This window comes from Columba livia, chromosome 6 (genome assembly GCF_036013475.1).
Source record: "Columba livia isolate bColLiv1 breed racing homer chromosome 6, bColLiv1.pat.W.v2, whole genome shotgun sequence".
NCBI classification, from domain to species: domain Eukaryota; kingdom Metazoa; phylum Chordata; class Aves; order Columbiformes; family Columbidae; genus Columba; species Columba livia.
In genome coordinates, this window is record NC_088607.1 from 23,149,962 (window position 1) to 23,171,562 (window position 21,601).

The 21,601-nt window shown below is 40.3% G+C and overlaps 1 protein-coding gene across 6 annotated transcripts in view; it reads left to right on the plus strand.

Moving 5' to 3' along the window:
* Positions 1-21,601, plus strand: part of ADK (adenosine kinase) — a 288,751-nt gene that overhangs the window by 1,222 nt on the left and 265,928 nt on the right. For 3 of the 6 annotated variants that reach the window (XM_065067577.1, XM_065067579.1, XM_065067578.1), the window contains exons 1-2: positions 7,600-7,820; positions 13,470-13,544. In XM_065067577.1, coding sequence (XP_064923649.1) covers positions 7,615-7,820; positions 13,470-13,544 — 281 coding nt within the window. In that variant the 5' untranslated portion in view covers positions 7,600-7,614. Of the gene's footprint in view, positions 1-7,599; positions 7,821-13,469; positions 13,545-21,601 lie in introns of those variants that run through there. The other 3 variants (XM_065067582.1, XM_065067581.1, XM_065067580.1) reach the window with 1 other exon arrangement.

The window sequence follows — 21,601 nt, forward strand, 5'->3', positions numbered from 1 at the left end:
ATTGTAAGATTGATCTCCTTCTAAGTATTCGATATATGGAAAGGATTAATGACATAAGGCTTCAAAGGTCTAAAATTACTTTGGCGATAACTAATAACTTGCTCAAATATAGCATAAAAGAGATGTACTTAATACAGATATGCGAACAGCGCCTTTCGGTACTGGTGTCCTTACTGAAAGAACTAATCCTATTAAATTTGTCAAAGTCAGGCTACTTGCTCTCTTGGCAGCTGAGTGACTTTTCAAGTCTAATAATAGTTGACAAGCTCAGTTGCAGATAGTGGAAAAGGAAAAACGTAACTGAGATCTGAAAGCAAATAAATGGCAGGCCGCAGTGTAAAGCTGTAATTTAAAAGCAACAGTTATTTCCATGGGCCTTGAAGCAAGGGGAGACAAGAAACTGGGAATTGCAACGTTTCTGTTTATAAGTCTTATTAGACAAAAGTGCATTTTACCTGCTTCAAGCCTAAACATGAAAATTCAAAAATTTGAGAACGTTATTGAAGTACTGAGTTAAAAATGTAAAGGATGTGGAATGAAAGGCCATGGTGACATGCTCTGATAACAACTGATCAAACTGAAAATAATACTTTTGTGAGGTATGATGGATAAAACATGGGGAACGTTGTTAGGACTTGGGTATTCTAATTCTGTTTCAAGTTATTTCAGTATGAAGTGTAACCTAGGCTCCAGCTCTGTTTCAAAAGAAGAGAAATGCCATCATCAGCTGGTGATCAAATAAAGTTACTGTGTGCTGTGGGCCTTGGGCTGGACCTGCAAAGCAAGCGAGGTAGTTGGATTAGATTTGGCAGACCTCTGCACTCCTTTGAACATAGCGGCAAAAATGTATTTGGCTGAGTGCTGCTGTAGGACTTTGTCCCGTGTTAAGAGCCAGTACAGAAGGTACCAGAAAGGTCAATGTTCTTTGACTTTGTTGTATTTGTAACAAGGGTTCTGTTGTCAGTTCAAAGCACTGCTACATATGCTTGGGAGAACTGGAAATTGTTCACCTACAGATTAGAAAAGAAGTGAAAAATCACTTCAAAATTTTGGGAGATAGTAACTTCATATTTGTTATACCAGGAATTAGAGGAGAATTCCTTGTTTTCAGCATCTAGAGCTAAGGCTCTCCAGCCTCTTCAGAAGACTGTGTGTAAGGGACTCGACAAGGATGGTCTTGTACCTTATTCTCCCATACAATACAAACCTGAATCTTTCCTGTGGCTGCCAAAAAAATGTTTTAATATAAAAAATGACATAAAAAGTTAAATTCCACTCTGTAATATAAGACATACCTTGTCAACAGTAACAAACGTTTCCTTCCCCTGTATTTTTTTCTCATCATTTTCTCTGTCTAAGTGGCATCAGGAAGTTTTCATGAATACATGTTTTTTGTTTAGTCCCTTTTGATCCTTTCAGGCAAAGGAAAGCATATATTGCGCTCTCATGAGGTAGGCAAAACTGACAGGGTTCAGCTAAAGTTATTTGAAAGCAATATAGGATGGCCAGCTTTTGCCACCCAGTGAGCAGAACACAAAGCCGGAGACCCAAAGTAGCGTTCCCAGCTCAACAATGCATTGTGCTGACGTTCATCTGCTGGGCGGCAGGTTTTGCATTGTCTTTATTGATGGGTGCAAATCCCCCCTAAAACCAACGGGCTTTAGGCAGGGCCATTAATGTGTGCTGTGTTGTTTCAGGCTCCTGACTGTGTCTCTGCTGTGTGAAATAAAATATCATTGTGTGTGTAAACTGTTCTGTTTGAACAGAAAATAGGCTTGCAAAACTGCATGTCACTGAGTGGTAGCATCAACTTACTAGAAACATCATGAGCTGTATCTTTAAAGGAGAATTACTAAGGATTTGTGTCCTTTTATATTTGGTTTGGTTTTATCTAGGAAGCCTGTGAAAACCACAACCAGACTTCTGTGAACAGACTGATACAGTTATGAAAGAATTTGGACATGCTCTGTAGAAATGTTTGAGCTTATATGTACATGTCTGGATACAAATATACATGTGTGCAGAAGAAAAAAAATGAACAAACTTGTGAAATCTTCCAGTCTGAAGTTCCTACTGCTGCGTTATGGCCTTCTGGCTGCTCTGCAGCTGCTGTATTGATTGAACAGTTGTGACGTGGCTGCCTGTTTGGGCAAATCAATTTACCTACATGAAGACAATGCAAGCAGTGAATTTGACAAATACTTTAATAGTATTCTTTTTCTTCTCTTAATATTAGACAGCTCTTCCTTTTCAGAATAAATTCACAAACACTATGTGGGTAACTGTTAGCAAAAGCAGTCCTTTGTCATTATTCTTCCACTAGATTGTGACTGTAAAAAAATTGCTAATTTCATGCATTTTAATTTTTTTTTGATAAGATGGCTTTTAATTTAGCTTATTCCTTCATCAGCTCTCTATAAATGAGATTCTGAATATCTTAAATTAGCTGTGACATAGCTTTTGGTTAGAATTTAGTAAGTTATTTTTTTCCTCTTTTACTATCTCCAGAATGTGTGGGTTTTCTTTCTCTTTCTTTCTTTCTTTCTTACTTTCATCTCTTCCCCCATTTGTATTCACTTTCTGTCTTCATGGCTTATGCTTTTCTCACTTTCCAGTTTCTCATATCTGCAAATATGGGTAACTTCTTCAATATCAGTACTCTTTATGACCTCTTAGTACAAGGAAAGATCTGAGATTCTAGCACCTTTCTGTGTTTGCTCTCAGAAGAATAAAAGCAACGGACTTTTTCTTCAAATGGATGTTTAGACCCCACAAACACAAATACTTTTGAAGACATTAGCAACAGACTTTGCAAATTTTGCTTCATATAGGACAGAACAGTAGCAACTTTCCCTTCCAAGTCAAGTCGTCAGAAATACATCCATAACTGGAATGACTTCCAGCATGGTAAATACCTCACTTTTACAGTTCAGACACTTGTTTCCAATGTTCAGATATGTAACCCTCAAGTTACTGTTCAGATTGACATTTGACTTCACTCGGCCTTTGATGTAATCCTTTGTGATTTCTTGCAAGCTGTGTCATATTTCCACAGTTTTGTTTTCTTGTATTGGAGAAACTTGTTATGGTGTTTTCATCCTTTTAGTTAAAGTAATTCCTTGCTTTATGGGAAGGAGTGTGTAACCTGAGGAAAGAGGAGGTCATGGGAAGGACCACAAGCATGGCTGGGTTTCTTGCTTTCGTTACCTGCAGCCCACCCAGCAGAAGAGACAAACTGACAAACGACGATAGTTTAGACATAATAGGCTTTACTAATATCCTGCAGCAAAGTACGCCTCTGACTTTGCGTGCAGCCTCCCTGAAGTCAACAGGCCTGGTCTTGTCCCTAGAGCTGCTTGCATGCTTGATCACCCGTGGGAGGGAAGTCGGTGCAAATGTGACTATTTTATCATGAATCTTGAAGTTCCTGTGAATTTTTCAGACATTTGCAAGTTCCTTCTTTTTCAGCTAATGAAACAGCTTGTGTCAAATTACTTATCTGATAAGATCTACTAATATTACTTATAAATGGAAAAAGAAGAGGCCTGAAAGGGGGATGTGAGTGAACGTAGAGGTAGTTGAATACAGTGTCAATGCACTTTCTGTAGAACAAGACCTTGGCTTACTCTACTATTACTGAGGTATATTTGATGTGGAAATGCTTGAAGAAGAACTCTGGCTTGTGGTTCAAGGCTGTGATAGATAATGAATTTACACAGGCACGGTACACAAGTATTTCACAAAATAAGTTTCAGAAGCAGGGCATGAGTTGCTATCTAAAGGTCATTAATTAGTATTTGCTGGCAAAGTGTTGGAAAACCTTGAAAAATTAAGTTGAACTTGCATATGCAACGTGAACACTATGTTTTCTCAACACAATGTTTTCTATTTACATAAATTCCTTCTTAAATAACACTAGTGTGTAAATTTAAATTATTTATATAACAAATATATCTATTTTTGTGTGTGTGTGAAGGAGAGAAGTCTTTGGGTATTACTCAGAATTCAGAGAAGAGAGAGGCTTTTTTTCCATTTTGAACTGTAATAGTTTCTGTGATGATTGTTTGACCACAGTCAAAGCTGTTCCACGCTTGAAGGATGTGGTAACATAAAGCTACTTGCTGGCTTTATGCTACCTGGGGATTTCATTTATGGTGAAAGATCTCTGTGGGTTTTTTTCCTTGTACATTCACTGGTACAAAGCAGTCTCAAGGGCTAGGCTATTTGACTAGAGTTAGGCAGGAAAAAAGGTATAGCTGTCTGCAATATGGTGACGACTCAGCAGATTTATAGACTTCCCTTTGCTTTTAGAGCTGTATGGTCTGTGAAGCTGCTTTAAAAGAAATGTGATTATGCTATGGAATTTTAAAATTTAAAAAAATTATTTTTAATACTTTGCTAGTATAGCCATACAGGAAAAATGCATCTTATTTTATGTTGAGAAAGATAGCATTCTCTCTGTAGAAAAGCTTTCAAAACAACCCCTGTTCTAGTAGAAAATACATGCTAGCTCTGCAGAATGCTGTTATTGAAAGACAATTTGTGGACTTTCTGCTTGCTGGTCCCGTTTTATAATGTCTGCTGAGGCTATTATGTAAAAGATCATCCTTCCATCTTGCAAAGGTGAAAGAGTGGTCGGTTTATCTAAGATTAACTTCAGTTTCATGCTTTGAAGAAATTGAGTGAAATATGTAGGTTAATATAGAACTTTATATATTGTAAACTGGACAATTTATATCAAATATTTGTGGTGTAAAACATAACACATTGGTCCAAGGCTGAGGCCTAGATTGCCTACATCGTGGATGCACAAGTTACAAATGTATAAAATGTATAGTTTCATGGATTACTTCAATAAAGTGCAATTTTAAAAGTTTTCACATGCTTACCTGTTGTTGTATTAGGTAGGGGTGCAGTTCATTTTTAATTCATACCTTGCTTGGAAGCAAGCATATTAGTAAAATCACCTGCAGAACAATTGTTCATCATACGTGGGGGAACCGATACAGTGAGGAAGATCCTCGCTGTACAGTAACAGAAGCAGTTGAGAGAAACTGTGGATACACCCTGTCTGGTGTTAATCTATTTGTACATGCAAAAGCTGTGAATTCCATATTTCTCTCAGGGATTTCTGAAGCCAAAACACATGTGAAGGCACAGGTCACTGCTCCACAAAAGCAGAGCAAATTTGGGAGGTGTCAGAGAGGCTGAGCAAACTCGAGTTGGCTGCCTAGCACATACATGCTGTGACTATGAGTTGAACTTGTGGCATAAGCATCATAAAATTAATCTATAAATGACTGTAAGTGATGGATGACCATTTTTTCCAGGGATACCCTGGTTGCTGTTGCTCCACCTACATATCAGGACTTCTATAAGTTTGCTGGCAAATGACAGAAAAACCCATAGTGGTAGGGGATGCCTCAAAGACATCAGTAACAGTAGAACCTGTGGGTATGTGGTAATACAAGCAAGTCGTCTGGGCACTTGGGAACAGTTGGAAGTTTATAAAGTGCTATTGACAAATGCTGTTGAGGTGCCATAAATGCTATTTCATGAAAGGCTATTTAATTTTTTTAGAAAAACACTCTTTTGATCCTGTCTTGCTGAACTGGTATAACGTTAGAAACATCTGATGGTACCTCATTTGGACCCTGTAGTTTAATGTTTGTAATATGCAATTGTATGTTACAAATTATTATAAATTTAGATCATGTTGATGTATTATATCTTATTTCCTTTATATATTCTTATGGGCTTGTTAAAGCCAGGCAATTGTTTATTGAGGGACTCTACAACTTGATAGGAAAAAAAAAAGAAACTTATTTAAAATACAGTGGTGGGACCAATAAGACCAAGCTGTGTTACTACTGTTGTTATGTTTACCTGTGATGGGGTTCCTCACACAATTTTCAGTTACAAAACAGAGGTTTGGCTATTAGGCACTGAAATTGTTAAACTAGGAATAATATATTGTTCAACATAGATCAGAAGATACAGCCATAATATATTGAAATATAGTTTTAGCATTTCACTAGAGTTCAAAGTCCTCCATCAGGACACAGGGACCTGTTGTACTGTGTGTTGCAACAGTAAGGGGATGAATGTCTTTACCACTCCAACTAGTTAGACTTTTCAAGACCCCTGACACACTTTAATAACAATTTTGTAAGTGGCGATTCATTTTTGAGTGCCCGGTTTAGAGAACCTAGGAAATTTGTCCTACATCACATATTGAGTGTAAATATTCCTCTTACCTTCATTTGACACTATAGGTCCTTGAGCATCATGAACATCTGAAATTTCAGAATCTTGTGATGCACTCAAAAATTAGCAAATAGTTGAAAAGTTTGGCTTTAATTTTTCTGAGTGCAATATTCCCATTTTGTAGGGGGAGAGGAAGGGAAACTAAGGCTAATAACCACATGATTAGGAAGTTGTAAAGTTTAAATATTTAATTAAAGGTGACACAGCAGTACTTAACAACGTGGGATTCATTTTTGGCAAAAACAACCTGTTCTGACATCAGTTTCATGAATCACTGTTTCTGGTGCTGGTAAGCTAACAAAATAAGTGCCAAATCTGCACAGGGTAGCGTTAACTGGCAGCCAAATGAAAAGCAAGTGGGTAGTAAGAGCAAAGACTAGGGCGCTAGCTTTACTGATGCTTTTCCTTTCTGCTCCAGCAGTTGTGCTGGGATGTCAGGTGGACAAGAAGCAGGTTAGGCCACGAAGGGCTGCCCCTTTTTCCCCAGGTCCACATCTCATCGGTGTCCCATTCTTGCCCTCTAGCAGGTTGGAGAGACGGAGTAACGCCGGGTACCTGCCCATCGCCGGTTTTCTGCCAGGCGCTTCAGCAGCCCGGTAGTAACAGCCTCCTCCCGGGGTACGGCGGGAGTCCGCACCACCCGGGCGGCCAGCCCCGCCGCGCACCGCTTGCTGGGGACGGGCTCTGCGCCGGGTGCCGATGCCCGGCGGTGGCACCGGCGGTGCCGGAGGAGGAGGCGAAAGGCTTCACGGAACGTCACCTGGGGCGGCGTTAAGGTCTGAGCCAGCACACAAATAAGAAGAGTGAAAATGCGCTTTTGTCCAGTAAAACCCACGTGTTGAGGGAGGTGTCGGTCAGCGGCCGGGAAGGACGAGCGGTCCCGGCGGGGCTGCGGCCGGAGGCCGGGGCAGGAGCAGCCCCGGCCGGGGGGGGCGGTTGGGTCCCCTTGGGAGCGCAGCAGTTCCCATGGCCCCGTGACAGCTGAGGGACGGCGCTGCCGGGGGCTCCGCTGGCCATCTTTAGTGTGGGCAGTACGGTTACAACTCCGCACCTCTTCCATACCTCCTTTAAGCGTATTTTTTAATTGGCACTGCCGACCGTAATTGTCTCATCGGGCTGGGGGAGGGAGGGGGCAGGAGGAGGTGTGTGGGAGGTGCGTGCTCTCTGCCCGTACCAAAGATGGCGGCCGGTGCGCCGGGCGGGAGGCGCCGCCCGGTACCATGAGTTTCCGAACTGGGGCGCGGGGCCGCCCGCCAGCACCCCGGGGCCGCCGCCACCTTCTCCCGGGGCTCCTCGCGTCCCGCCGCCGCTGAGAGCCCGGGCCCGCCCCCGCCGACCGCCCGGCCAATGGCGGCGCGCGCGCGGGCGGGCGGGGCGGGGCGGTGGCGCGCGGGTGGGTCAGCCGCGCCGTGGCCACCGGCTCAGTCGCGGCCGGGGCGGGAGGCGCAGGGGCTGCAGCTGCGGGCTGGCGCCGGGCGGAGAGGCGACGCTGCTGCCGCTGCCACCGGGGCTCCGCCGCGGGCGGCTGGGCGGGGAGCCATGCCCACCCTCAGGTAATGCCGAGCCCCGACGCGGCTCCTGCAGCTCAGCCCGGCGCCCCGGGGGAAGGGGCGGTGAGCGCTGATGCGCTCCTGCTGGCGGGGCGGGGGCGTCCGGCGCGATATTCCGCCGGAGCTCCGCTCTTCCCTCCTCTCCGCCCGTGTAATTGTAGCGCGCGGGGCCGCGCGGTTTCGTCCCCTCCCTGTCGTCTGTCCCTCCCCGCCGGGAGCTGGTTTCGCGGCTGCACGCCCGCCACCCCGGGCGCGCGGAGGGGCAGCCGCGCCGCTCCCTGCGGGCCCCTCAGCCCGGCGGGGCCGCCCGGGGTCACCCGCTCCCTGGCCGCGCGGACTCCATCGCCGGCGGGCAGGTGGGCGCGCGCCGGCCTCGCCAACGGCCGCCCCGGAGGGGGCTCGCGGCGGCGCCGCGCGGTGCCCCGCTCCTCAGCGGCGCGCGGGTCCGGCCGGCCCCGGCGCGGCCGCCGCTGCCGGCTCAGCCGGGCTCCCCAGGTGAACCGCGGGGCGGCGGCCCGGACGCGGCCGAAGCGTCCGTGCGGCGTCGCGCTGCGGCCGTGCCGCTGTCAGAGGTACTGCCCGAGTGCGGGCGGCCGCCTCCCGTGGCGGGGGGACGTCCCGCCCGTGGGGTGGGCGGACGGATGTCGTGGGGCTCCGGCAGCCGGGTTTGAACCTTAGACCATCGCTGTAGCCTGCCTTGACTGGAACTTAATTTTAAATGAATCTCCAATAATGAGAAGCAGGGTAATAATATTAGGCTAGGCTCTTCGCTGTGGTATCAGTTTATCAGCCGTAACTGAAGAATGGCAAACCTGTAACTTAATATTCAGTGAAAATAATTATTATGATCACTTTTGCTTCCTGATACACTTCATCTTAAGACAGCGGGTATAGTGAACTGGTAACCGTGATCACGTAGCTATTCCCATCAGTTCTTCAGTTGCTGAAGAAATGCCTAAAATTGCGAGTTCAGTGATCATTCTAGGCAACTCTCCTGTCTCCTTTCTCCCCCCTCAAAACTCAGTGTATCGGATTTCACGGTTTCTGACCGAGGAGTACAGACGGTAACTCTTTGAAATTGTAGTAGTATCTCACTATTGGAGCTTGTGGAGTTAGCACAGCTGCCCAAGGAGCTGGGTAGTGGTGGAACAGCTTTTTTTCTGTGGCAGCCTTGCTTACACAAGGCCAAGGCTTTTAGGCTTGACTTCCAAGTTGGAATCTGTGAATGTGTCACTCTAGAAGACTATGAAAATTGTTCCATAATGAATGAAATCTTCACTGAAGATACTCCTCTAAGTCAGTATGTAAACATTTCTCTCCTTAGCCAAATATTGCCTTTACTTAAGACCTACACAGGGAAAGCAGTGCGAGCAGTCTTACAGGCTACGTACATGTTTAAGGTCTATATGCTGAAGTGATTTGCTGATGAGTGATGCAAGGGAAATTGTCTGAACTCTGGAATCATGGAATAGTGGTTCTGAGATACTTTGAATGTCAGACAAGTTATGGTTAATACTAAATGTCTCCTTATTCACTTTCATGTTGTGTAGGTAAGCGGAATGAGAGAAGGATGTTCTTGGTTGAGAGCTTATAGCTATTCAAATGCTATGAATCTAGTACTGTTGTTTTGTTTTAATGATGTATACGTGATTTTTGTTAAATTCAAATCTTGTGTTATATGGGGTTGAACTATGTTCATTTGTCACTGAAATGGATATGCTGAGAATAAGCTTAGAACATGCTTTGTTTGGCCTTACTTTTAAGGGCATAATCCAACCCTATAGGAATAGTAACATTTTAGATATTATGAAACCATATTTTATATTTGTAAGTGGAAGGCTAGGCATACAGCAGGCTGTCATGCAGTAGGGACATCCGAATGTCGCAGTCATATTTTTTTAAGGCTTTCTCAATGTAAAATGTCTTCACATAAGAACGTAGTAGTAAGTGTACACTACAGCTGTGTGAGGCTGTTACAGAGCCATAAAAAAACCAGATGAAATCTTGGCTTCCTTTATTGTTGGTTACTATTGCATAGATGAGAGAAAGTTTGCAGCAGTGAACAGGAAAAAACATTAAATGTTTTTTTAAGAAGTACTTGGATTTTTTTATTTTTTTTTTTTAGCAAGTCATTCCAGTATGCAAAGGCTCAAAATATTCCTCTGTCTCTGTGCCAGTAACTAATCATGTACTTTCTCTGATATTTTGATGTTGCTCTTCCACTGAAGTGCACAGCAGCATGGGATGAAAACAATATTCTGTGATAGATACAATACTGCTAATGTTCCAACTTGAAACGGGATTGTACTTCTAAAAATGAATGCGACAGTAGAGCGTTAGTAATCGTGATGTTGGACACAGCTTTCCAGATTTTTCAGTTATGGTTTATTTTGTTGACTTTTAAAAAAATGATTGAAGGGGAAGCTCAGCACTGATGTGTGGGTTTTGTGGTGTTTTGTGTTTGTGGTGCAGGGTTTTGTTTGTTTGGGTGTGTTTTGTTTGACTTCTGTCCAGTTTGGTTGCACTTCATTACTTTTTCAACTGATGATGAGAATAATACATGAAAGACTGGCTATTTGTGAAAAGTCAATCATCCTGGCAATCTCCAAAAAAATGCTATCATTAGCAGCTGAAGATTTATTTGTATTTAATTAATTGCATTGCTTGAACTTACATTTACAACTCACTTTTCATAATTTCAACTCTTAATTTAGTCCAAAGTTAAATGACAAACTCCTAAAATATATTGGTTGTTGTTAAGAGTTTAGGATGCAAATGTGGTATACATCCAAGCCTTGTGTAAAGTAAGTTGTTGTAAAGTAGATGCTGTATTTCCTGTAGTTTTGCCTGCTAGATGGACAGTGTTTTTCAGCATCCAAACAAGTTTTAGATTTGTATGAGCATCTTAGTTTAGAGTTCAAAAAGTATATATTCTGCTAATATTTATGTTCTCTGTACGTGTATGCATATATGTGCATATATATACACTTACACACTGACTGTGTATGGTCAATTGTATGCCCTTTATTTGTGCAGGTGTTGTCACTTGTTTCTGGCAGAGCTGAGCTGAGTGTTCTTTTGCAATAGGTTAGTCAGGTTAAGCAAGAATATCCTCCTCAAATGAGAGTCGAAGAGGCGGTGGAGCACATAAGTGTTTGTTCTGTGTCTGTTGCAGAGACATATTTCCTAGATAAATTATGTATTATGAAATCTCACGTCAGGAAACTATTGCTGCTGCTTCCTCACTGTGTTTTATGTCTAGTCAGTTTGAAAAAATTAATGAAATTTTAATTGAAGCAGGTGTCCAGTGTGACTGAACAGTGAACGTAAGGCCAATAAGGTTCACATGTACTGCTAAGAGTGTTAAACTTCATGAGGCTGTAACAGTTTAATATCTTGGTTTCTTGCTCCCAAGACTTGTAAATTCAGCATTCTCCAGGATCCTAAACATGATGTTTAATTTTATGCTTTTACAATATGTGGCTTTATGCATTGTGTGTGTGTATATATATATATATATATATATATATACACACACACACACACACACACATATATATATATATATAAAAACATTTACATTTTTTACAGAGGAGCAAACTGTAGCCAACTAAGTGCTATACCTCATGTTGTGCCACAAAAAGGCACAGTAGTGTAACAGTGCAGATAACTTTGCAGCCTCTGAAGAAGGGAAGGGTGATTTGCACTGGCTGAAATGTAGCCAATGTCAGGTTAATCAGGTTGAACGTGCTAAGGATTTACACAGCCGAGTCTTTAATGGTAGAAATACGGGACTTTCCAGGTTGTGGTTCACAAATCTCCCATTAGGAAACACTGATCACGCCAGTGATCTTAAATGTCTGCTTAGACTTGTTGAATTTTTAAATTCATGACTTGGGAAGAGATTGTCCAGACTCTTGAAGTTTTGCCCAGAAAGGTATCTTTAATGAACAGTGTCAGTTAAGGAATGACAGAACTACAGCTGCATTTCAGAGACTTTTTGAAGTACAGCTGCTGTTTTCTAACATACCAGACTCTTTAAGTGCTGATTCTTGTTCTCTATAGAAGTTATCCATGATAGGCATTTTTTCTTAAGTGCAGGTATAAAATTATTTATATGTAGAATTTCACAGAATATGAGGATCAGCTAAACATCAGGCACAGGAGCATAAAGTTTGGGACAAATCTGCATTCAGCACTTTTAGAATTCTGATTTGTTTGTTCATTGTCCTGCAATACTATGGATGGAATACTTAGTTTTTAAAACGGAGAGAATGTCGTGTCTTGGGGACATAACTGCAATCCCCTTTCTTGTTAACTGTCATCTGTCTCTTTTCCTTCTAGCTAGATATGGTTAGGCTATTTAGAAGAATACTTATTTTGACACTGACAAAAGTATTTAGAGAGTCTTATAGAATTTTACTAAGCAGATGCTACCCATTTCAGTTAAGAGTGAGCTGCATTTCTCTCTGTCTTCGAAGAGCAGCATTTTCCACACTTCACTGACAGTAAAATGGACTGTCAAGGCCTGTCTTTAAATCTACAACAAAAAATAGGATACTTAAAGCATCATTTGCAGTGTCTCAGTATCGATATAAACTTTGGATCCAACTGGAGTGTTCCAGTAGTGCTTTTTGGGGAATGAAGAGACAGGGAATATGCTTTCCCTGCAAATGTTTGATAGAGACATAGTGAAGAGAGAGATGGATTTGGTGGTGGCACTGAAGCTGCCTTGGGTGTCTAGAGCAAGGGCTTGCCTTGCCAGCTGGAGGCAGCAGGTGTTAGCTTAGCAAGCAATGTGGTGGGTTTGGATGTAGTTTTAGGCAGCCTTTGAGAACAGCTGCATTCAGTTCTACTTGACACTAGGCTAGATATCTAATCCTTTGGTATTACTGCATTATCACCCAAGTACTGGTATTCAGGAAAATGTAACACATGGTCTCTGAATGAATTCAAAAACAGTTAAAGCCAGCACGTTCAGCTGTTTGCAGTATCTCTGTCTTGTTTTTATGTGGCAGAAGTCATGGTAATGAATTTCAAATTGATTAAAAAGTGCATGCATTCTCATCAGTAGACAGCTATGCTGTTTAAGATGGCTGACAATGCAGAATCCATAGTCTCTTAAATTCAGTTTATTAAAACAGTCTTATATTGTTAATTACTGATTAGTAGCAGAGTAGACCTAGCATAGCAACTAAGTCTGTTCAGTGAAATTCTTACAATCTGGTCTGATGCTCTCCGTGTCTAAAATCTGGTATTACAACCTGAACGCAATCCTTTAAAACTCCAGAATGTGGCATGCAGCTCTAAATCTTTATCTGAATGAATGATAGGTTAATATACCTTCATGTATTCTTGAGTTTTTATAGTCTGTATATTGATCAAAGGGTATTGTAGGATGATATATTGTTGATTGCTTACAGTCTGGATATTGATCAAAGATTATTGTAGGTTGATACTTCACTCAGATTTCACACTGTCTATATGCCTGGTCTCTACGTGACTACTGAGCTGGGCAAAATGTTTATCTTTTTGTTCCTCAGCTGTACTGAAGAAAAAAATTTCTCACTAATAAAAAAATGTCTTCAGCATATTATACTAGGAACAATAAACTAATGCTAAGCTAACTTGAAATAACTGATTCTCTTACAGTGAAAATGTCCTGTTTGGAATGGGAAATCCTCTGCTTGATATCTGTGCAGTTGTGGACAAGGACTTCCTTGACAAGTAAGTTGGTTTTGGTTTGTGTTTTGGTGGGGGTTATTTTTGTTTTTTTTTTTTTTTTTTTTAAATGTCAGTCTTGTTTCCAGAATGATGCCTATAAATAAATGTAGGACTACCTGCTTGTGTAATGCTAAGTTTGCACTGATCTCTGTGGGATTCTGGCCTTATGCTGAAAGATGCCAACATTGTTATCAGTCATTTGGTTGTTCTAGCTATATGAAGCTGTGGTGGTGGTGTCAGTGAAAAACTTCATTGTTTTCTTATGGTTTTGGTATTTACTGTTTTCTACAGTCATTCTAGTTTCTTCATGCTGTCTTTGCTAGCTTTTAATTGGAAGTAATCATCAACGTCAGTAACGTGTAGGTAGGTCCTATATGAATATTTGTGTGCTACTTTTGATGTGCTATTACAAATAATGCTCTTTTCTTTCTTCAGTGATGACTTTGGGGCAAATAAGCCATTTCTGCAACACACCAAGAAAAGCTGTGCAGGCGTACCTTTTTTTTTTTTTTTAAATATTCCAATTTATCAGTCAAGAACAGGACCACGTCTTATCATGTGGTCTGTTATCTTACCTTATGCATAGTTGTTATGCTACTGTCCATATAAGCATATCACTGAATTGTGGTTTGTTTATTGCTGGGGATGTTAAGCTTGCTCGTTCTCTATCAGCTTAGAGATGTGACTTTTTGAGAGGTGTAAAATATAGTTATCGCTTTGCTTCTCTTGTTTTCAAGTGTTCAGTAAGTTGATTTCATCTTTTAGAGTGCTCACAATAATTTGTTTAAGTTTTAAAGTGCTAATAATTTTTTTCCCTCTAGTAGTTCTTTTAGTTATTAATTGGAATACCAGATAAAGAATAAATTTCACATCAATAAAGAATAGGTGCAGAGTTTTTATTTATTAATGTGTACTGTCAGCCACAAATCTTTTGTTCTGAAGTTTTTAATAATAACAATAATTTGTTTTGCAATGGCTCTTTTATCACTCAAGTTTTATCTAAGGGTGTGTCAAGTGAGAGCCTGAGTATGTAAGCTGGAGGGAAAAGACAAGAATGTAATGGAGTGTATCAGTCTCAAAAACATCTGGAACTTTGAACACTCAAGGCGTTGACTTGATTTTTGAAAAAGTGAATTATTCTGATGTAGTTCTCTGTCTTCTGTTTCTACTGAAATAACTTGAAAACCAATTTCTGAACAACAATAATGCCCCTGACACGAACCTGAGAATGGTCCCCCAACTAATCCTTATAAATTGGTGTCATAAAAGAGGTGGTTGCGTCTCTATTGCAGTAGTGAAATCCTGTAAGAGTGCATTGTGCTTTTCACTGGACCTGATATGCTCTGCAGAATTTAAGTTAAAAAATAGAAGTCTTATGTACTTAGAGTGCTGTCAGACAAGTTAAATCGTCTCCTGGAACAGCATATGCTCTGTGAGCATTTCTTTACTGCTAAAATGCCTTTGTGGTGTATAGCATTATTTAAAGCAATAAGCAATCTTGTGACAACAGTTTCATGTGGAAGCTGCTGATAATCACAGAATCACAGAATGTTAGGGACTGAAAGGGACCTCAAAAGATCATCCAGTCCAATCCTCCTGCCGGAGCAGGAACACCCAGATGAGGTTACACAGGAATGTGTCCAGGTAGGTTTTGAATGTCTACAGAGGAGACTCCACAACTCCCCTGGGCAGCCTGTTGCAGTGTTCTGATACTCCTACTGAGAAGAGGTTTCTTCTCGAATTTAAGTGGAACCTCTTGTGTTCCAGTTTGAACCCATTACCCCTTGTCCTATCGTTGGTTGTCACGGAGAAGAGCCTGGCTCCATCCTTGTGACACTTAACCTTTATATATTTGTAAACATTAATGAGGTCACCCCTCAGTCTCCTCCAAACTAAAGAGACCCAGCTCCTTCAGCCTTTCCTCACAAAGGAGATGCTCCCCTCTTTGTTGCCCTGCGCTGGACCCTCTCCAGCAGTTCCCTGTCCTTCTTGAATTGAGGGGCCCAGAACTGGACACAATATTCCAGGTGTGGTCTCACCAGGGCAGAGTAGAGGGGAAGGAAAACCTCTCGCGACCTACTAACTACCCCCTTCTAATACACCCCAGGATGCCATTGGCCTTCTTGGCCACAAGGGCCCAGTGCTGGCTCATGGTCATCCTGTTGTCCACCAGGTTCCCCAGGTCCCTTTCCCCTGTGCTGCTCTCTAATAGGTCATTTCCCAACTTATACTGGAACCTGGGGTTGTTCCTACCCAGATGCAAGACTCTACACTTGCCATTGTTATATTTAATTAAATTTTTCCCTGCCCAACTCTCCAGCCTGTCCAGGTCTCTGGATGGCAGCACAGCCTTCTGGCCTGTCAGCCACTCCTCCCAGCTTGGTGTCATCAGCAAACTTGCTGACAGTGCACTCTATTCCCTCATCCAAGTCATTGATGAATATACTGAATAGTGCTGTGATAACTCTGTGAATAAAGAGAAAACTGAAAAGCTTGTCTGCCTTTTTCACGTGCCTGATTTTATTTCTAGTTCTCTATTTTAAAGTTTATGTATAGTAGTGCATTTAACAAATGGAGAAGCATGTTTCTACTTTAAGTCCAGATATATTTTGTAATACTTTCTGGAATGGGAATAACATCCTGCACTTCCTCAGCTTGTGCAGTAACTCTGGAGCCTGTGTCTCACCTCTTCAGCTGTATGGCCAAGTTTAATGGGCTCATCAGGCCAGCTGGGCTCTGACTTGAGAAAGTAGATTAGTAAAATGGGGAAAGAGTTTAGGAAAAACCCTTAAGAATTTGATACATTTAGCTTTTTCACTGTTTCTGTTAGTTTATCGTACTCTCTTGTATAACTGATTTTTAAGAGTAAATACCTTTGTTCAGAATCAATGACTTGATATTGCAAGTTTAATCAACATATATTGTCAATGAAATTAGAATATTAAAATCAGTCCTGTAACTAAATTAGTTTTATAACTTCTATTAAGAAAATGCAAATTGAAACAGCATAAGATTGTGTAGGAAGTCTCAAGTGGTCATTTTAACAATATTTAAATAGCCTACTATCCATATTATAAACAAATGTGAAAATAAATGCAGTCCTAGCCCTTGGTGGATTTGAACCAGCTTGCTGCCATGTAATACTGGTTTGAGGAAATGAGCAGTATTGGAGGGTTGGGTGGGTATTTTTGGCTTGTGGTGTTAGCACAGCCCTATCACGTTTCTTTCAATGTGGATTTTGGCTTAATCTGGACTCTGAAGTATTTTGCTCTCTTGACAAGTTTTGGAAAGCTTTAAGCCTTTCTTGGACTGTATCTAGGAGAGATGATCTTAATTTATATCACAACACAACTTCACTGTGTCTGTCTGAGCTTTTCAAACCATATCAGTAGTCTTGCATTACCTGAGCTGGAGAAGCTTTGGCCTCTGTCAGGTAGTTAAGTTTTCTGGGTCTCACATCTTATCTATCTTCAGAGAGGCAATCTGTCAAAGTGTTAGCAGTGTTGATGGCATTGTTAAAAGCTAGTGACACCCAAATTCACCTCCGTTTCTGTTCATAAATCTGGAGAGCGTTCTTGAAGTAAATATAATCCATTCTATGTCCTTGGCTTTTCTGAGTATCTGCATTTTGTTTGTTTGATTGATTGATTGATTTGTGTTTTTTGTTTGTTTCTGTTTTTTGGTGTGTTTTTGTTTTTTTTGTTTGTTTGTTTTTTTGTGGGGTGGGGCTGGGGTCTCCTTTTAATTTGCATTAACTCCATAACCTAGCAGTATTTATTTTTAATTTTTCTGGGATATAGATACTTGCTCAAAGAGCAGCTGGTTATGGGTGGGAGAGGAAAGAACAGAAAAAGGATTGATGTTCTGTGAGTGCACTGCTAATTATAGCTATGCTAATCTGAAAATAACTTTGCTAACAAGTATTCATTAAAGCTTTTTGTGTACTTTTTTTTCTACTTGTGACATTTAACAGGAATGATTCCTTTACCTATTGAATCTGTAACAGGCATTTAGGAATAACTTAATCTACACTACATGTATTAAACTCTAATAAAGCAGGTAAAGAAATTCTGATCAACATGGCAATGATGTGTTAAGACGCCATAGAAACTCAGTACTGCTGACTCCTGTAAATACTCCAGTGTCCTGCTGTTAAAAGTTAGGAGATGACATCTGTTTCATTGGTCCCCCTAGAGCACTCTGTTTTGCAAGCATTTAGTTTTTGACATTTATCTAACTATAGTTAACTTTTAGGCTGTAGAGATTCAGCCATTACTGGTCACCTCAAGTGCACATCCAGCAGTTGAGAAGCATGTGTTCACAGAATGGACAAATCTTCTCCTGCTTTTGTCAAACATTTGGGTCTCTGATTGCATGAATTGAGGAGGTAGAATCATTATTGCCAAACTTACGTTGATACAATTATTATGCTAGTCTTGGAACTTCTAAATATGTGACAACCTTTTTTCTTCCTTAATTAGACAGTGGGAGGGTGAGGAAAATACAGCCAGCATCTGTATAAGCATGTAAATGTCTTCCAGCCCATGCTCTTAAAAAGGAGTGAAGATATAGCGGAAATTATATGTCCTATTTCTCATGTCAGGGTTGAAGGTTATTGCTTTATTTCACTCTATTTTCTGGGCTCTTGACCAGAGCCGTGATCTCATAAAGTGAATTGTGTTTAGTAGTCTGGATGCCAAATATAATGCAATTGCATTATATTTGGCATCTCCAGACTGATTATTCAATCAGCATCATTGTCCAGGATTACAAATTGCTATTTTATTTCCTTATCTGTTGTCAAATCAGCCAAGTCTTTTTCTGCTTATGTGGTTTGTTTTGATTTTCTTTTTTTCTCTCCTTAAAATTGGAGTCTATGGAAATCTTTGCACAAGTTCATTGAAGGTGCTTGGTAAAGATCTGTAGGTTTTTTATAGCTTTCATTTATAATCTGTTCCTTAGTTGTCTTCCCTGCCTTCTCTGTGACACTGTTGTACATACAAACTCTATGTAAACCAAGAAATGGATTTGTACTTTTACTCTTCACCGGAAAAACAGGTTTGAAAAATATGTGAGAAGAATGAATGAGGTCTACAAAGTGTGTTTGTGTCTTGGAGTGTTGGTAATGGTTAATATATGAAAAAAGGATATTCTCACACTGTAGGAAGAAATGCTGTTATTTTGATCTGTAATTTCACAAGTAGGGGTATGGATCTCCTGCAGTGTGCTGCCAGCTTGTCTGCAGCATTGGGTCATTACTGAAGATCCCAAGAAGCTTGGTCATTCTCTGCCTTTCCTCACTGCAGAGTACTGTTGGAAGGTGATGGATTAGTTCAGTGCAAACCTTACTAATAGTGATGTTGACATCTGGTAAATTAAACTTTCTTGTCTGAAACTGTTTTAATGTTTGCTGTGATGGAAGTGAACATGTACGTATTTCACCATTTTTCCACTCTTGTGAGACTTTGGATTATAAATTAGGAAAAGGCTTGAGAAGCAGCTGAAATGAAAAACATCATCTCACAGTAAATTCAGGTTGGTCTGTATAGCTGTGGCTTTAGCCATTCTGCCATGTGTTATTCTCAACATTTTCAGTTCGTTACCTTTGCTCATATCTAACAGAAGCCTTTGTAACTTCCATAGCAAAAATCAAAACACTGCTCATGCAGTTAGCTCTAATGAAGTGGCTGAGAGTCTAAATAGCTTTTACACAATCAGAAAGAGGTTCTTTGTCTCTTCACAAAACTCAGATTTCAACACAGTCTTAATTAAGGCTTCAATGCAAAACAAGCCCTTTCCCAAAAATGCATGGAGTGAGCCCCAAGATTGAGAAGGATGAGTGGTGTTTCTGTACTAGGAGATCTGCAGCACAAGCTGCAGTTATGGACTTTGCTGCCAGATTTAAGGGGAGAAAAAAAAAAACCAGACTTTTACTTTTTCATTTTCACTAATGTCTTTACTTGTGTGGTTCATCAAGTCTCTGGAAGAGGTTTTTGTGGGTTTTGTGTTTTTAATGGGGTTTTGTGTTTCTTTGAGTTGAGGATTGTGTTAAGTGTTTATACAGTGCTGAATGTGTAGAAAGTACATACTAATTGCTTTAAAACTTGTTGTCCCTGAAAATTTACCCCTTTTTTGAGAGGGTTTGCTATATGATTTTCTGTTGTTTCAATAATTCTTGTGAAACATCACTGGTAAAAGTATCATGTTGACTCATTTGGCTGAGAAGGTGAACAGCTGAAGGTTCTTTATATTACCTTGTGTTTTAAGTTGTAGCTGTAGAAGTCAATTTAGCTTATCTCAGGGTCTGAACGTAGAACATTGTTAAAACTGTTAAGCCAAATTGCATCATCTGACCGCTGGTAAATTATAAAAAACTTAAGTATTTGTTTGCAAAGACTTAGGGTAATGATGGCTGTCTTAAAAATATCCTCTTGGTACTAATGTGTCTATAAATTTGTTAGCATTCCTGACAACACAATTAGAGCTTTCTACAAGCCTGATATTTCTCCTAGTGCCTTTAGTTAAATGTTTAGTTTAAATGAGTGAAAGATTTTAGTTAAGATCCATTTGGAAAAGGCTATTCAAAAAATCTGCCCTATGCAAGGAGTAAGTTCTGGATGAGGAGCTTTGATGTTTTTGGGGTGTACTGAGCTTGAGCAATGATTATCAGAAAAGCTTGTTAACTCCTTATTTACCTCTAAAATAGTATGTAACATGTTCATGAATAGGAAATATTCCACTTCTTGTTCTCTCTTCTCTCTATTGTATTTTCTCACTTTCTTAAATACTTGCTTAGTAATAAACTGCAAGTCATAACTTCTTTTTTTTTTAGTTTTCCATTTCTTCAGAGAACCTGCTAATTTAACACGTCAGTGGAACATGTCTAGTTCTTGGATTATTTTGTTTAGAATAACCCTGAGACACATCACACACAGCTTATATGTATTTTCAATTCACTCCCAAGTAAAAATTTGTTTAACTAGACTTTTGGACTTGCATTACAAGACAAATTAAGAAATACTGGGTTCCATTTGCCGACTCTATGCAAACACGGACCTTAAGTGAATGAGCTCTGTGGATTAAGTGTCTCCATTTTTAACTAGGCAGCAATATCAAATGAAAAGACCCTCCCTGAAGATGCCTTTGGAAAAAAGCTGGGTTACTCAGTAGGGAACTGGAATCGATCCCAAATCAGATAGTAAAACTTTCATCTTTGGAAGTGGTACTTGCTGTTTGTACTGGAAAACTTTTGATCTTAGAGTTTCCTGACTGCACAATTACAAGATGGATTTTTTATTTTATTTTATTTTTTTTATTTTTTTAGTTTAGGATACAGTAGATAAAAATTGCGATTCATGTTCTGGGTATGGTTGCTGGCATTCTTTTTAATTACAGGGTCATAAGATCAAATTTTCATGTTGTTTTCCATCCCCATACTGCTTTTCCAATCCCAAATTTCCAACAGCATAGCGAAGGCTAGAGTTTTTATTTTAATTACTGTGGTATTATAGGGAAATAGTTTGATCACCCATGAACTGAAGAACAGAAAAGTCCAGTTAAAAATAAAGAATTATTTGTCAAATTCTCAGTTTTTTTTACTGTAGATGAAATTGATTTGTCATCTCTTAGAAAAGACAACTTTTTAATTATAGCATTTTTAAGTGGTTGGAATACCTTCAGCTTTTTAACAACTTAAGATTTTGAAAAAATTATATTTAAGTAAATTCTAATGCTCATTGCTCTTGTTAGTTTTTGCTTCATTCAGGTCAGGGAATTTGCAATCTCAATAGCTTTTCTTCCCAAATAAGGTGTATCAAGATGAGAGGAATTCTGTCCTTCCCTTGAAATTAAATACTAATTTAAAACTGTTTGTTTTTTTTTTTTAAGTTACTTGCTATTTCATCAGGCTATTCCTGAACTATGTGCAGGTAGCACATCAGTGTTATTGTTAACAGTACTCTTAAGTTATGAGGTGCTTATGCTGCTGTTGATCTGTGGTACTGTGCTTATGCTCTGCAACACGTAACCGTGTCCAGGCCTGCTCTGTGCTTTGCCTCTTG